Source organism: Medicago sativa, chromosome 1 (genome assembly GCF_051527215.1).
Source record: "Medicago sativa cultivar Bolivia chromosome 1, Bolivia_mono, whole genome shotgun sequence".
Taxonomy (NCBI): Eukaryota; Viridiplantae; Streptophyta; class Magnoliopsida; order Fabales; family Fabaceae; genus Medicago; species Medicago sativa.
Genome location: NC_140749.1, coordinates 88,821,047 through 88,835,463, shown reverse-complemented (window position 1 = coordinate 88,835,463; position 14,417 = coordinate 88,821,047). Strand labels below are relative to the sequence as shown.

Below are 14,417 nucleotides of genomic sequence, written 5' to 3'. Positions count from 1 at the left end.
TTTTCAAGCCTTTTCTGTTGTGTTTTTATAATATGCTTAGTTAAAAAATGTGATAGATAGTTGGTGTCTTTGTCGTTGTTTGTTATACTTATTTGTTTCACGATTGAATAATTACAAATTCGTGTTGGATGTTAAGATGAATCAAATGTATGCACGATATTAACTTTGTATATATAAGGGTATCCACTATAGAAATCATGGAATTTGAAAGAAACTATACATAAGGGCATCTGGTAGAGACGATTGGTTGGGTTGGGACAATTAATTGTATATGCAGCAGTAGGCCTCGAGACTCCAACACCCTCAGTTATATGCAGAACATAAAAAATAAAAAAAAGACTCACGTCTCCGTAATAAATTTTAGCCATCTTAGCCATCCATGTAAAATATTCCGGCATTAAATACTAATGTTTCAACGTTACATCCGTTAAATCATTCCTGTTTAACGATACGAAAATCCAAATAACTATATACATGTTGATATTTGCATATATATGCAATCGAAAATCCGATAACAATGCGTTCTATTTATATATTGTGTATAAAATAATGAATTTGCTATTTAATTAGATTTTATAAAAAAAAAATATAGTCGTAATTCTAGCCCGTGCTTGGCACGGGTTTCCAAGCTAGTACATGTAATTTCAAGCATTATGAGTTATGACACAATATGGAATAATTTCAAAGTATAATGAACATTTTTTGACAATATATTTTCATTTATGTAGCTACTACATATTTTAAGGGTGTATATAATTTGTGTAATATCTAAATCGTTAATAAACTTTAATCAAACTATACAAAAGAAATTAGCCAAATATATAGTTAAATTAGCGCAACAAAACAAAAAAGAGCGGATAGTCAAATAAGTTATGTTTGTGTATGACTTACTATATATTAATGGGTCATGTTAACTTGTGCCCTTAAGGCACATGTTAAGCAACCTAAATAGAGCAATTTTGCATTGGAAAACACAATATAACAACTTTTAAGAAGTTGAATGCACGTCTTTTGATATGTGTATTTCTATAATAAGTATCTTAACATGTGCTTGAGGACACAAGTTAACATTAGCCTATATTAATTTATGGGAAATGTTAAGTTGTGCCCTTGGGGCATAAGTTAAGAGGATAAATGTAGAAGGTTTTTCTTGAAACTTGTGCATTCATTGTCTTAAAAGTTGCAAAAGTTATACTTTCAAAATAAAATTTATTTTTAATTTCCATTTTAAGCTCCTTAACTTGTGCCCTAAGGGCACAAGTTAACATGACCCTTAATTTATACTCCCTCCGGTCACTATTATAAGCAAAACTCCACTTTTTAGATACATTTAATAATTAATGTATCTAGTCTATAATAAAGACTAGATACATTAATTATTCAATGTATCTAAAAAATAGAGTTTTGCTTATAATAGTGAGCGGAGGGAGTACGTTATAACAGTAGAAAAAGGGGACAGAGACGCTAGTATTGATTAAAGAGTGTTTTAATTTAGTTTGATTTAATTGAGTGTAAGAAGATAATAACTGGTGGACACATCACACCCTAGCCAGTTTGGTTGCAATGTCTTCTTCGCTCTCACCATCACTCTCTTCACCATTCATCCACGATTCTTCAACTACTCGCCATGGAACTAAGCTTCTTCCTTTTCCTCACGCCACTGCCACACGCAAACCGCGATGCTTCAAGTCCTTTTCTTTTAACTGCTCCCTCGACCGCATCCCCAAGCAGTTCAGACAGGAAAATCTCAAAGATGGATGTCAGTTTTCACTCTCTCTCTTTTCTATTCCATTTTCTCTAATTCTAATTTACTCTATTGGATTATGTCTCGATTCGTATAGTGATTTCTGAGATAAATTAAATGAAAAAAAAATGCAACTTTTAATCCGGGTCTGAATTATTTTAGGGATTTTGTTTATGTGTGTTGCAAAACGAATTTGATTATGATGTTGTTATTAGTGCTTAATTTTATCATAATTTTCGTTGTTGCCTCCATCAATTTTATTGTGGAATTGATTTTTTGTTTATGGATTTATTAATTCAGTAGAATCCTATAGTTTACTGTTAAGTTTCAAAAGTAAAAATTCGACTAGTATCCCCTTAAAACCAGTAGCAGATTTTACTGAATTATGTAGATAAGATTATCGTCTCCTCATGGAAATCAGTAGTACAGAAGATAAGATTAATTCCTCCTCTGGGCATCCTTGTACCTTAGATGAGTGGCGGGTGGAGCTTGTCCTGTGTTGGGGTCGATAGTGATGTATGTCGTATGAGAGGGATTGTGCTAGGTCTTGCAGCGTCGTGGGGTGTGTGTGTGTGGTGGGGGGTTGTCTGGCTTCTGTCTTCCTCCCCTTGTGAGTGCTTTGGTTGTCGGTGCAGTTTTTGGAACTTCGCTTGGCCCGTCTTTGTTTCCTATTTAGTTTATGTTGATGTTATTTTCTTGATGTTATTTTGTTGTAGCTTTGGCCTTTTGTTTTTAGTTTCGTAAAAAAGAAGTTGGTGAATTATCAGCATAAGTTGCAGAAAGGGAAAATAACGAAACATCATGAATTTTGCTTGTAAACACAATATAGGGCAGAGTTATGTGAAGTTTAGGCTAAACTAATCACACTTTCAGTGTTTCTAAGATCTTCAACGCGAACAAGGGGCATTAAACGTTAAAGTTTACTTAAGAAGAATTGGGAATGGGAATTGGGTAAATGTTATTATGTAAGGCTTGAAATTGGTGCACTGCAATTAATTTAGATGAGAAAATTAGGAAGGTAGAGGAAAACTAACCCAAATGATAAATATATTCAAACAAGTCATTTTTAAAGTTCAATTGAATAGTTTGAAACTTGGGTCCCTAGCCCTAATCTTGACGTTTTATCTTATGTATCATATGCAGTGATGGACAATTACAAGAATGCACCGCAGTTTCTATATGGTCTTAATCCCTCGCAAATGGACATGTTCATAAATGCAGACAATCCTGTGCATCAGATGTCTGAGAGAGTTACAGAGGTTCTCATCATTTATATCCGGCTTAATTGCATGTTTGGTCCCTTATGTTTATTTTAGGTTTCAAGTTGGTCCTTTATGTTTTAAAAGTTTCAAGTTGGTCCCTTATGTTTTAAAAGTTACAAGTTGGTTTAAAACGTTACTCACATTTGAATAAGTTAGTCCCTTCCGTCACTAGACCTTATAAAGATTTGGGTTAACAATGTGGGTGATGGAATTTAACTTATTTAGAAAATCAGTTTTAAAACATTTTTTTTAATTTTTTTTGTTTTATTAAACTCAATATCATGGCACGGAAGGGACTAACTTATTCCAACGTGAATGACGTTTTGGATTAACTTGAAAACTTTAAAACGTAAGGGACCAACTTGAAACTTTTAAAACATAAGGGACCAACTTGAAACCTAAAATAAACATAAGGGATCAAGCATGCAATTAAGGCTTTATATCCTTACAATATTTTGTTAAGTCACTAATATATTTTAGAAATTTGTCTAATTATTGATTGTGGAGTCAATGTTGCTAAGCACCCAAATTTTATCACCGCGTATTTAACTGTTCAGAAGTGTTCTTATAGTGTTAGTGATTTGACAGGAAAGCATTTCATCTGCCAAAAGTTATTTGGCTCATAGTGGGATGAGTAGTGTATCTAGCATGGATACTAATGCATCTTCAAGACACAGCATGAGTGTTAGTATGTACAGAGGAGGTAGGGGAACAGGAAGGCCTAGAAATGCTCCACCGGATTTGCCTTCTTTGCTCTTGGATTCTCGGATATGTTATCTTGGTATGCCGGTAAGTATCCTGATATGTTTTGTTTTTATCTCAATCTTGGTCCTTGATTATTTCATCTTTTTACTGCCTATGTATGTAAATATATTTTGTCGTTATCTTGATTTTCCCTTTTATGATTCGTACAGATTGTACCAGCCGTGACAGAACTTATTCTGGCTCAACTTATGTGGTTGGATTATGATAACCCTGCCAAACCTGTTTATTTATATATTAATTCGTCTGGGACTCAGGTAAGTGTTAAAGTCATTGTTCTAAAATTTCTCCTTGTAATGTATAATATGTGGTTATTTATATAAATGGTCTTTCTTTCCTCTGTTTCCGGATTAGAATGAGAAGAATGAGACCGTGGGATCAGAAACTGATGCTTATTCCATCGCTGATATGATTTCTGTAAGTTATCATGAATCACACACTCGTTTTACCCACATCGCAATGTTGTGTTTTGGTTTATCACTTTGAACTCACTGTAACTTGTACTCTTACTAATATTTTTCCCCCTTTCAACCTACTCTTCCTAATATTTTTTCCCCCTTTCAACCTATAGTATATCAAATCTGATGTCTACACTGTGAATTTGGCCATGGCGTTTGGCCAAGCAGCAATGATTCTGTCTGTTGGAAAAAAGGGTTACCGTGCTGTACTGCCACATTCATCCAGTAAGTATCCTATCTGGGTAAACTTTTGAAAAATATTGCTTGATTGCTCTTGAATCTGAATACTGAATGATTTGTGGATCTGGGATGTATTACATGAATGATTTGTACAATAGCTATGTACAAGGCTGAAGGAATCAAGCCCAAATGTTTAGGGATTAGTCTTAGAATCAGCTAAGGAAGCTATCAAATCAAATCACTTTCTCTACTAATTTGAACAATATTATAACAGTTTCTTACAATTATTTATCGTGTCTTTTTGGAACTACCATCCAATGATTCCTTCTAGGTTTTATAAATATGATTCATGAATATTTTTGGAGAAAGGACTAAAGTGTTCATTTCTGCATTGAGTGTTAATGTATAGGCTCCAAAGTGTTCATTTCAGTGTTGCGTTTGAATTAGGGAATAGGGATATTTCTTCCGTTTCGGTCAGTTTTTTGTTTTTTATAAAGTAGCAAGATAAATTATTGTATACATATTTTTATCTTTACATCGTCAGTGGAATGTAAGGATGCATGATTTTAATCATCGTTTTTTCTTACTGCGAGTTATAAATTTTTTCTATTTCAGCAAAAGTATTTCTCCCAAAAGTCCACAGATCAAGTGGTTCTGTTGCAGATATGTGGATTAAGGTATGCGAACTGTGTACATGTTTGCTGTCTTCTCTCACTGTACTGTCTCTATTATTGTTTTGGACATTCTATTTATTGATTATATTCGGGAAATGCATACAGGCAAAAGAGCTGGAGGCAAATTCTGAGTATTACATTGAGCTGTTGGCAAAAGGAACAGGGAAGTCAAAGGAAGAAATTGCTAAAGACGTCCAGAGGACTAGATATTTCCAACCACAGGATGCCATAGAATACGGACTCGCTGACAAAATAATGTATTCAATGGATGGGGAAAGTGCATATGAGAAGCGGGTAAGAAATATCATCGATATAAATCTTTATTTTCCATAATTATTTCATGCATTATATGTATTTATGATTACTTTCTTGATCAGAATTATGATGAAATACGTGCTCAAAGAGCACTGCGGAGAGGTGGTGGGAACCCTCAAGCGGCTCCTTCAGGACTTTAGGTAATTTCACACAAAAACATTAAGTCACTTGTTCTGTTATGTATCCAATGCCTTTAAAGGTTGGTGGTTTTGGTTCAAGTCGACGCCTAATATAGGAAGGTCAAGCAGAGATCTTCACATATCAAGGCCAAATGGAAATATCACCATTCACCAGTTAATGTTTAGAGTCTGTATCTGTACATTGGCTCTGGGGGTTATCTGTTATGTACTTGTATTACTTGAATTACCTGTGCTTTGTTTCAACTAGAGAAAATGACTAGGCCTTGAGGATTATTTTCTGAAGTTGTAAATATCGAACCGTTATCAATGTGATGATGAATGAACTTCATGGTTGCATTAGAAGATTCTATACACCTTTGTTTCATTATTCTTATTACATATTGGGTGGAAGCCTAATGCACTCCTTGTTCCCCGTATTAGAAGATTATATCCGCCTTATTCTTATTTCAAATGTTTATGCTGGGAATAGTAATATCTTTTTTGTTTCATTACATGAATTTCACCAAAAAGTGGTAATTTTTGTCATAAAAAATTAAACCTATTTCATTTTTTTTTTGTTAATTATAGCAGGACCAAAGAATTGTTTCATCTATAAATCGAACTTGGGTTCTTTTGAACGATTCGTCGTTTGGTGAATCTCATTAATAAAGTGCAAAATTTAAAAATATACAGTTCTTTTTAAAACTATACTTCAATTAAGCTAGTCATTTGGCTGCCAACCAGCCTGGTAAGACTAACAATTTAGTTATCCAGCTACTAGAGGAGGCCAACAAATCATGCTACCTTTGGCATGATATTATTTTCTGAGAGCAACAAACAAAGGTGTAATGTATTCGATCGTTGGAATCAAGCCAAGAACTTGCGATATCTAATGGTGTTGGGTTATAACTTTTGACATGGTGTAAGCCTGCTCAAGGTACTAATATAAACAAGTTTTCAAAGTTGCTTTTCTGACATTAAATACTTTCTAACAACACATGGCAATTCCTGAATTGCCCCCAGCGGTAGTTAACTACCGTTGAGCAAACTGACAGTAATTAACTACCGCTGAGTCTCAATGGTAGTTAACTGCTGCTGCGTATGTATTACATACTCAAGTCAGAACCAAGATCCAGCCACTATTTAATCTCTCTCTCTCTCTCTCTCTCTCTCTATATATATATATATATCTACTAAAACCACTCAGTATCATCCAAATTTTTTGCTCCTAAATCACAAGCAAGTAATCTCTTAGGCTATTATCACACTTTTTAGTTGATGTATATGTTTAAAGCGTAATACAAAAGAGAATGCATGATTCAACATTTTTGTTTTAAATATAAAACGTTGGTCTCAAGTTCAATTACCTCTTGGTATAATTCAACATTTTTTAATAAAATTTTCACTCAAACATCAATTTGGTCCAATTCGGTACGTGTCATACTGGTTCACCGGTTTGATAATCAACCGATTATAATGCTCTAAGCTGGACCGAGAGTAATACCGGTCGGAGACACTGCCGTACGAATACATCAAGTACAACATAGATGTGACAATCTTTGTGGGTTATCAAAACGTAGGTATGGGCGAATGCCTCTGAAATGCAACATGAAAAATCTTGGGAACTATATCAGATGTTTGAAGCGCCGTCATGACAACTACAAAGACATAATGTTAGGGGATGAAAAGAACACTTGAATGGCTTCATGCATTGGAACACAACAATGTTATATTGGAAGTGGATTGCAAACTAGTCATTGATGATATAAAAAAGGGTTAATTATGTTTCTAGTCCCTATAAAATAGCGACCTTGTAAGTTTAGTCCCTACTTAATTTTAATAGCATTTTTAGTCCCTAATTTTGTTTTTCTGCACTGAGTATTAGTCCCTACTCAATTCAAATTTGTTTAATTTATGCTTAAACTCTTAAATTTTTGAACAATTTTTTGCAGACATGTTTAGAACATTACTAAAAGTTCGTCCGCAAAAAATTATCGCAAAATTTGATTTCTACATCCAGATTTTATTACTTTTTATCTTTAACTTTTGTCGTTTTAAAAAATTCATATTTAATTCATTTCATGTCAGAAAATTCTAAATTTTAGTAAACGAACCTTTCATAGTGTTCTAATCTTGTCTCAAAAAAATCGTTCAAAAATTTAAGAGTTTAAGGATAATTAATCAAACTTTGTTTTAGCAGGGACTAAAATTATAAGTAAATTTTTTTTTTATAGGGACTAAAAATGCTATTAAAATTAAGTAGGGACTAAACTTACAAAGTCGCTATTTTATAGGGACTAAAAACATAATTAACCCTATAAAAAAAAGACAAACATAATGTTTCTGAGTATGGTGTAATCTTGCCGGATTGCAAAACTCCCATCTCACATGACAATAGTTACATAGTTGTGTTTACCAGACGCTAAGAAAACGGTAACACTAATGCTCTTTCTTGGGAAGCATTATCTTTGCCATTCAAAAAATAGAAGTAAGAAAACACTTGTTAAGGAACCAAATACGATAAAGCTATATTGGAACTCGCCTATTCAACTTCTTAAAAGTGTAACAAATAATTTTATTCTATGCATTTTTTGTGTGACTTTTTTAATAAGTGTCCCAGAGACATTAATTAACATAACATTAAAACCAAAAGAATTAAAATAAAAGATAAAATTACACTCGTCGTGCCTTAACTTAATTTTAGGTAATGATCTCATCTTTTAACTTTTTGACATGTTATTTTTGTCTTTTTTATCAATTTGCATATGGATTTTCAAAATTTAATTATACGATTTTATTTTGATATGAATTCTTAATGTTCAACCCTATGGTGGTGCTTCACTCATGTTTTCATATTTTTTTTGAATAAATGTTTGAAAATCCATATGAAAGCATACCAAAAGACCAAAAATGATGCAAAAAAGAAAGAAAGATAAACATCGAAATCATTATTTGATTGAAGTTAAGAGACAATGAATGTAATAAGTATCTGAGTAGTGGTGAATTTTCAGCCGTGTGTTTTACACGACAAATGTTGTCGTGCATAACAACATTTTCCTTTTACTAAATAAAAATAGAAAAACTATATGGAGTACCGAGACCTATCTTTTAAACCCGGCATGTAGGTAGGTTCGGGGTTCAAACCCCGACAAAAAAAACCGGCCTATTTTTTTTTTTTTTTTTTTTTTTTGAGTTTGATGAATTAATTAAAAAAACGGATCTCAGCTCGGTAAGAAACGTAGAAGAGAAGAGAGGGGGTTTGGTTTGGTATTCGCAGTGAGCTGATCCTATTCGATTTTCAACAATTTCACTTAATCTCTGCGCAATTATGATGATTATTTCATGATTTAATCTAATCTATTCTCTCTTTCCAATTATTTTTTCTCAAAAGTTTTGTATCCATATATCATATCAGATTTAATTGGATCATATCCCTCAATCAATCAATCAATGCAATGGTGGTCTGCAAATGTCGCAAGGTATCTCTTCTTTTCTCTTTTCAAAACCCTAATTTCAATCTCTGTTTGCTTCAAATATCATATAGATCGGATAATTTGTTGTTATCATCAATTCAGATCAATCAACATTTCCTGATTCTGACGATCTATTCAATTTTGTGTCAATTTCATTTCTTCGTTATTTTTTGGACTTGTTTGGTTTGAATTACAAAGTTAGAAGAACTTATGGAATGTGGTTTTGGGTTTTCTATTAATTTAGGCTACTAAGCTATATTGCTTCGTTCACAAAGTTCCTGTCTGTGGAGAATGTATCTGCTTCCCAGAGCACCAAATCTGCGTGGTAAGCTATCAATCTTCATTTCATATTATACATTCATCATTTTTGTTTCTTTTAGGCTCTATTTCTGTGTTTTGTAATTGTCGGTTTTCACTCATAATTACTAAAACTCTGCTTAATTTTCAAATATTTATATACAAAACGACAATCTTACACGAATCTTTGAAAACAATAAATTAATTGAGAATAAGATGGTATCTGTCTGAAGCATCAAATGAACCGTTATTTCAATTTCAAACAATAATCAAGTTTGTGTTTTTCTCCAAATATGGTTGTACCGAGCTGTGGTGTTTATGGGTTTAAGCTTTCATTTGTTTTGTCGTCTTTCACAGATACGGACATATTCAGAATGGGTTATTGATGGGGAGTATGATTGGCCGCCTAAATGCTGCCAATGCCAAGCCGTTCTAGAAGAGGGGGGTGGATCTGAAACTACTCGACTCGGTTGCTTGCGTATGTGCTTTTGCTTTTGTATTCCTTTGAAATAAAACCTTTATAACTTGAACTCGTTATTACATATTAAAAAGGGCGCAGCAATTGATTCCATATTATAAATTTAAATTTGTACAGATGTTATCCACACAAATTGCTTGGTCTCTCATATCAAGAGCTTTCCTCCACATACTGCCCCAGCAGGATATGTGTGTCCTTCATGTTCAACTTCGGTAAGATACACCTTCAAATGTTTTCAGTCTTTCTAGCAAATAAATTTTTAGCTCAAAGTAGAGTACCTGTGTACATGCTTTTAATGTAGATAGTGGTTATGTTATGTGGTTTTATTCAGTTATGTTCAAACTTCAAAATATCGTTCATAGGCGTTCTAGGTTCCTTGAACAAAGTGTACAAACAGGGAAAGAAAACCAAAATGTTATGTTATTTTCCCTTATTTTTTGTTCTTTCTTTTTCATAATTATTGAGAATAGATAGAAACACCATAAAGAAGATTGCTAGTCTCTCATTTAAAACCTCAAGCTAATGCATAAAGAATATATAGGAATTACTCAACTGAAAGTTAGCCCCTTGATTATCTAAAACCTCAAGCTAATGGTTTGTCCTAGCGAATATTGTCATGATTTGTTGTACTTATGTAGGAATTACTCTGAACTGAAAGTCAGTCTCTTGATTATCTATGTCGTAAAATCAGAAGTCTTGTGGTGTCCAGGTTCCTCGAACTATTGTATAGTGTTGCCCAATTTCCGCCACAGTGTTACCCCATTGCGGATTTTTTGCCAGCCTCCATAGGCCGCAACACCTATTATAACCGCCATGTATCTACCATAGGCAACAACATCATGTTTAGAAAGTGGATTTTTGGCTGGCCACCATATCTACTATGCCATCCACAGTTGATAACACTGACGGTACAAGCTAGGAAAAAAAAACGTCACACTATATTCCCAAGTTCTCAACCCCACTCTCTTCATTTTATTCATCATTTTTTAAACAAAACTTAATTATTGAGATGTAGATAGAAACTCCTATAAGGATATTGCTATTCTGATAGGATCCCACACAACCCAGGGGTGCCTGAAAGTTCTCAAGGTTTACTCTCATAGGCCGAAAGGTCCAAAAGCTTTCTGAGGCATTAGGAGGGAGTTGTAGGCGGGAGTCTGAATTAGTAATGGCGAGAGAAAAACTAACTCCAGTAGTTATAAGGAATAGGGGATAATGGAGAGGGGTATGCTGGTTATAATTCTGTGTGTTGGAGACGAGAGTTAACTCTGGCTTGGAAGGGTTTCGCCCCTTTTTTCTTGTAACCCTCTTTCATAGTGATTCAGTAAACAGTAATACACATTCACAATTTTGGATAAACTTTGTTCTATCATATTCACGAGTGCCTTGTTACTTTAAAAGCATTATATTTAATGACATGCCTTAGGGGGCTTACATGAAAAGTCTAATAGAAGCACAGTATGTATTTGAAAGGATATGACCTGTTCGAACTGCTATTGTAATTACGCTTTTAATACATTATACATATGACCTGTCAAACTAATATTGTAATCATGCTTTTAATGCCTTGTTGCTTTAAAAACATTATTTAATGCCTTGTCTTAGATAACATACATGAATAGTAGTTTAGTCAAATAAAAGCACAATATGTTTTTGAAAATTTAAACTCAGTTGGCTACATATATTATACAGATGACCTGTTGAACTAATATTGTAATTATGCTTAAATCTTTTAGAGTTTTTTTTTCATGTATTGGTATTTGGTATGGAAACAATTTATTTTTTATTTTTTATTTTTATTTTTTATGTCTCATGTGGGTGAAACAACTCGTGCAGATATGGCCTCCCAAAAGCGTGAAAGATTCGGGATCTCGTCTTCATTCCAAGTTGAAGGAAGCTATCTTGCAGGTAACTTATGAGACTGGTACTATTTGGCGGGGTCTCCTTTTTTTACTATTTTTTTTTCTTTCCAGATTATAATAGTGTATATTTCTTGATATACAAAAACCAGAAGAAACTTATCATACACTGGTGTTTCACATATTTAATTTTTCAGAAAAATATTTCAGTCCCACTATTATGGAATATAGGTTTGAAACGATTGGGACTTCAATGATTTTTAATGGAAGAATGTTTATACTTGTAGAATTCCATAATGTCTCTGGTCTTTGTCACTTGTTAGTCTTATTGATTCTTTGCGAAATAATATAATATGGGATGTCAACATTCTTCACTGTCAGGACTTACTGAACCTATTACATGAATTTATGTTACTTGCAAATGCATGTACTATTAGTATCATAGATTCATATTCATCAACACTAGTCCTCTTTCCCACACCTATCGCACTTTTAGTTCAGCAACTTAACGATTTCTGCGGATATTCAGTGTTTATGAATGTATCCATCTGGAAAACTCATTTTTGGCATCACACCTGATATATTTATTAAATGGCGAGTGCTCAATATTTGTGATGCACCACGGATCTATTATTATAGTGGGAGATTGTTCTGGATCTGTTGCCTTTTTTATTACAGAAATGTACATCTGATTTCTTTTGTGTTACTTTCCTATGCACCACAATATTTTTCCTCTTCTTTTTTCTTTTCATTATATAATTTTTTCACAAGTTTTTACCTACTTTTGTGTAGACTGGCATGGAAAAGAATATCTTTGGAAATCATCCAGTTTCGTTGTCAGTGACAGAATCACGTAGTCCTCCGCCTGCTTTTTCTTCTGATCCATTGATTAGTAGGGAAAATCTTGGAAAGTCAGTGTCAGCAGATGGATCAGAACTTTCTAAACTTTCAGTTACAGATATTGTGGAGATAGATGGTGCTAATTCAGGAGGAAATTTCATGAAAAGCTCAAGTCCAGTTGGTGTAAGAGAATATCTTTAAGTGCGCTTATTCTGTGTTTGTATCTATCTTCCATTATAATGAGTAGACCTAAATTTTTTTCTTGTTTTATTCCAATGTGAATTGTAACTCTGTTGTGCGTTTGGTATTTTATCTTACATAATTTTGTTTTTATTGCAAATAATTTAGCCTGGTGCTACCACAAGGAAGGGATCAATCCATGTTGACCGACAAAACTCTGAAATCTCATACTATGCTGATGATGAAGATGCAAATCGCAAAAAATATACAAAAAGAGGTGATATTAGCGTTTTTGATTGAATTTTGAATATTTTAATTTGCTTGTTTAATATTTGACATGTCATCTGCTGTTCATGCTGGCTTTCTTTGGTCTTTTGTGCAGAACTTGTCTGGTTCAATTTATTAATTCGAATTTTCCTCTTTGAAAGTGTAGGTCCATTCCACCACAAGTTTCTTAGAGCATTGCTTCCTTTCTGGTCCAGTGCTTTGCCTACTCTTCCAGTGACTGCACCTGCAAGGAAAGATGGATCAAATGTGGCCGAAACCTCAGAAGTTCGTACACGACATCAAAAGTCATCAAGGATGGACCCCAGAAAAATTCTTCTATTGATTGCAATCATGTAGAGCTCTTTCCTCTTCCTGTATAATACACATAATGATAAATAGGAGAAAAGATGAAAAATCACGAATCTAAAATTTGTGCAATTAAAATTATGTTTGAGTGACTTGTAAGCCCTCATGAGGAATAATGTTAAGGGTGAAGTGGGGAACTACTGGTTAAGTGAGCTGCCATTTTATTGCCTGTGTAGTATATTCCCATATGGTTAAAGGAGCTTGTAGGTTGTATTGATGCAAATTGACACTTATAAGTTACATCATATTCACTTCTTGCTCTCAGAAAAAAGAAAAGAAAGGAAAAAGAGTTCTATGATAACTCAAACATTGATGCTTTAGTTTCACTATCCTGTATATAGAACTGTCTGTTCCAATTATGTAGTCTACTGCTAGTTTTTAACTGATGAAGTTGTTATTATCCATTTGCAGGGCATGCATGGCAACTATGGGTATACTGTATTACAGACTAGTACAACGGGGTCCTGGGGATGAGCTTCTTAATAATGATGAATTGCATGGAGTGCCCTAATTCTCACAAGGTATTTGGCGGCTCCATTTTTGATATTGCTTGTTACTGGTACTTCAACTGCTTGCTTATCTGTTTGGTTTCTTTATTTAGAATAGAGTCGCTGTTTTGGGCAAACATACAAGTAGCTGGTTGATAACTTGTTATTTGAATACCTATGTCAGTGACGTGATACATGCCATCCATATTTGCTCTTTGCCCTCAGTTTTGGTGTCCATTTGAAATGTAATTGCAGATTCAGATCTATATGTTGTTCACTTATTTGGATTATGTTGTAATTATCTGGAATATTACAAACCTTGGAGCTCAATTTGTCTCGACGGTTTCAAATATAATTTGCAATTGCATGTTATTAGTCAGCTCCACATTTACTACCTGTGGCTGTTTCATGTTTCATACAGAATAAGTTCATAGAAGTTATAGTTTTTTTTCTTCTTTCCTTTTTCAAATGTTAGTATATTAATTGTTATGTAGTATTTTTACCCTCACTAGGGTTTAAACCCCTGTCCTGCAACTCCTTTAACTCTTACCTCAGATAAGTTGAGCGACCTAAACCCCTCTATGAGGTAAGCACCATCTTTGGTACAGGTGTATTAAAGGACATTAGACTTGATGTTGACATCCTTAACTCTCTG

The 14,417-nt window shown here is 33.8% G+C and overlaps 2 protein-coding genes across 4 annotated transcripts; both read left to right on the top strand.

The window, feature by feature from the left end:
• The first annotated feature begins 1,533 nt into the window (after positions 1–1,533).
• On the top strand, positions 1,534–5,951 carry CLPR1 (CLP protease proteolytic subunit 1). Its single transcript, XM_085740344.1, has 9 exons — positions 1,534–1,759; positions 2,888–3,003; positions 3,595–3,795; positions 3,921–4,025; positions 4,123–4,185; positions 4,340–4,451; positions 5,022–5,083; positions 5,186–5,374; positions 5,458–5,951. Exons 1-9 carry the CDS (start codon positions 1,564–1,566, stop codon positions 5,533–5,535), a joined length of 1,122 nt encoding a protein of 373 aa, XP_085596470.1. The 5' UTR covers positions 1,534–1,563; the 3' UTR covers positions 5,536–5,951.
• Positions 5,952–8,745: 2,794 nt separating this feature from the next.
• Positions 8,746–14,172, top strand: LOC146958831 (RING/U-box superfamily protein). Of its 3 annotated transcripts, none has more exons than XM_085740343.1 (10): positions 8,746–8,993; positions 9,232–9,312; positions 9,642–9,762; positions 9,880–9,974; positions 11,599–11,670; positions 12,414–12,644; positions 12,810–12,918; positions 13,075–13,261; positions 13,686–13,795; positions 13,881–14,172. In XM_085740343.1, the coding sequence occupies exons 1-9, from the start codon at positions 8,970–8,972 to the stop codon at positions 13,783–13,785; spliced, it is 1,020 nt and encodes a 339-aa protein (XP_085596469.1). In that variant the 5' UTR covers positions 8,746–8,969; the 3' UTR covers positions 13,786–13,795; positions 13,881–14,172. The 3 variants fall into 3 exon arrangements, with proteins under 3 accessions (XP_085596469.1, XP_085596468.1, XP_085596467.1); XM_085740342.1 differs by having other exon boundaries at positions 13,876–14,172; XM_085740341.1 differs by having other exon boundaries at positions 13,686–14,172.
• Positions 14,173–14,417: the final 245 nt, after the last annotated feature.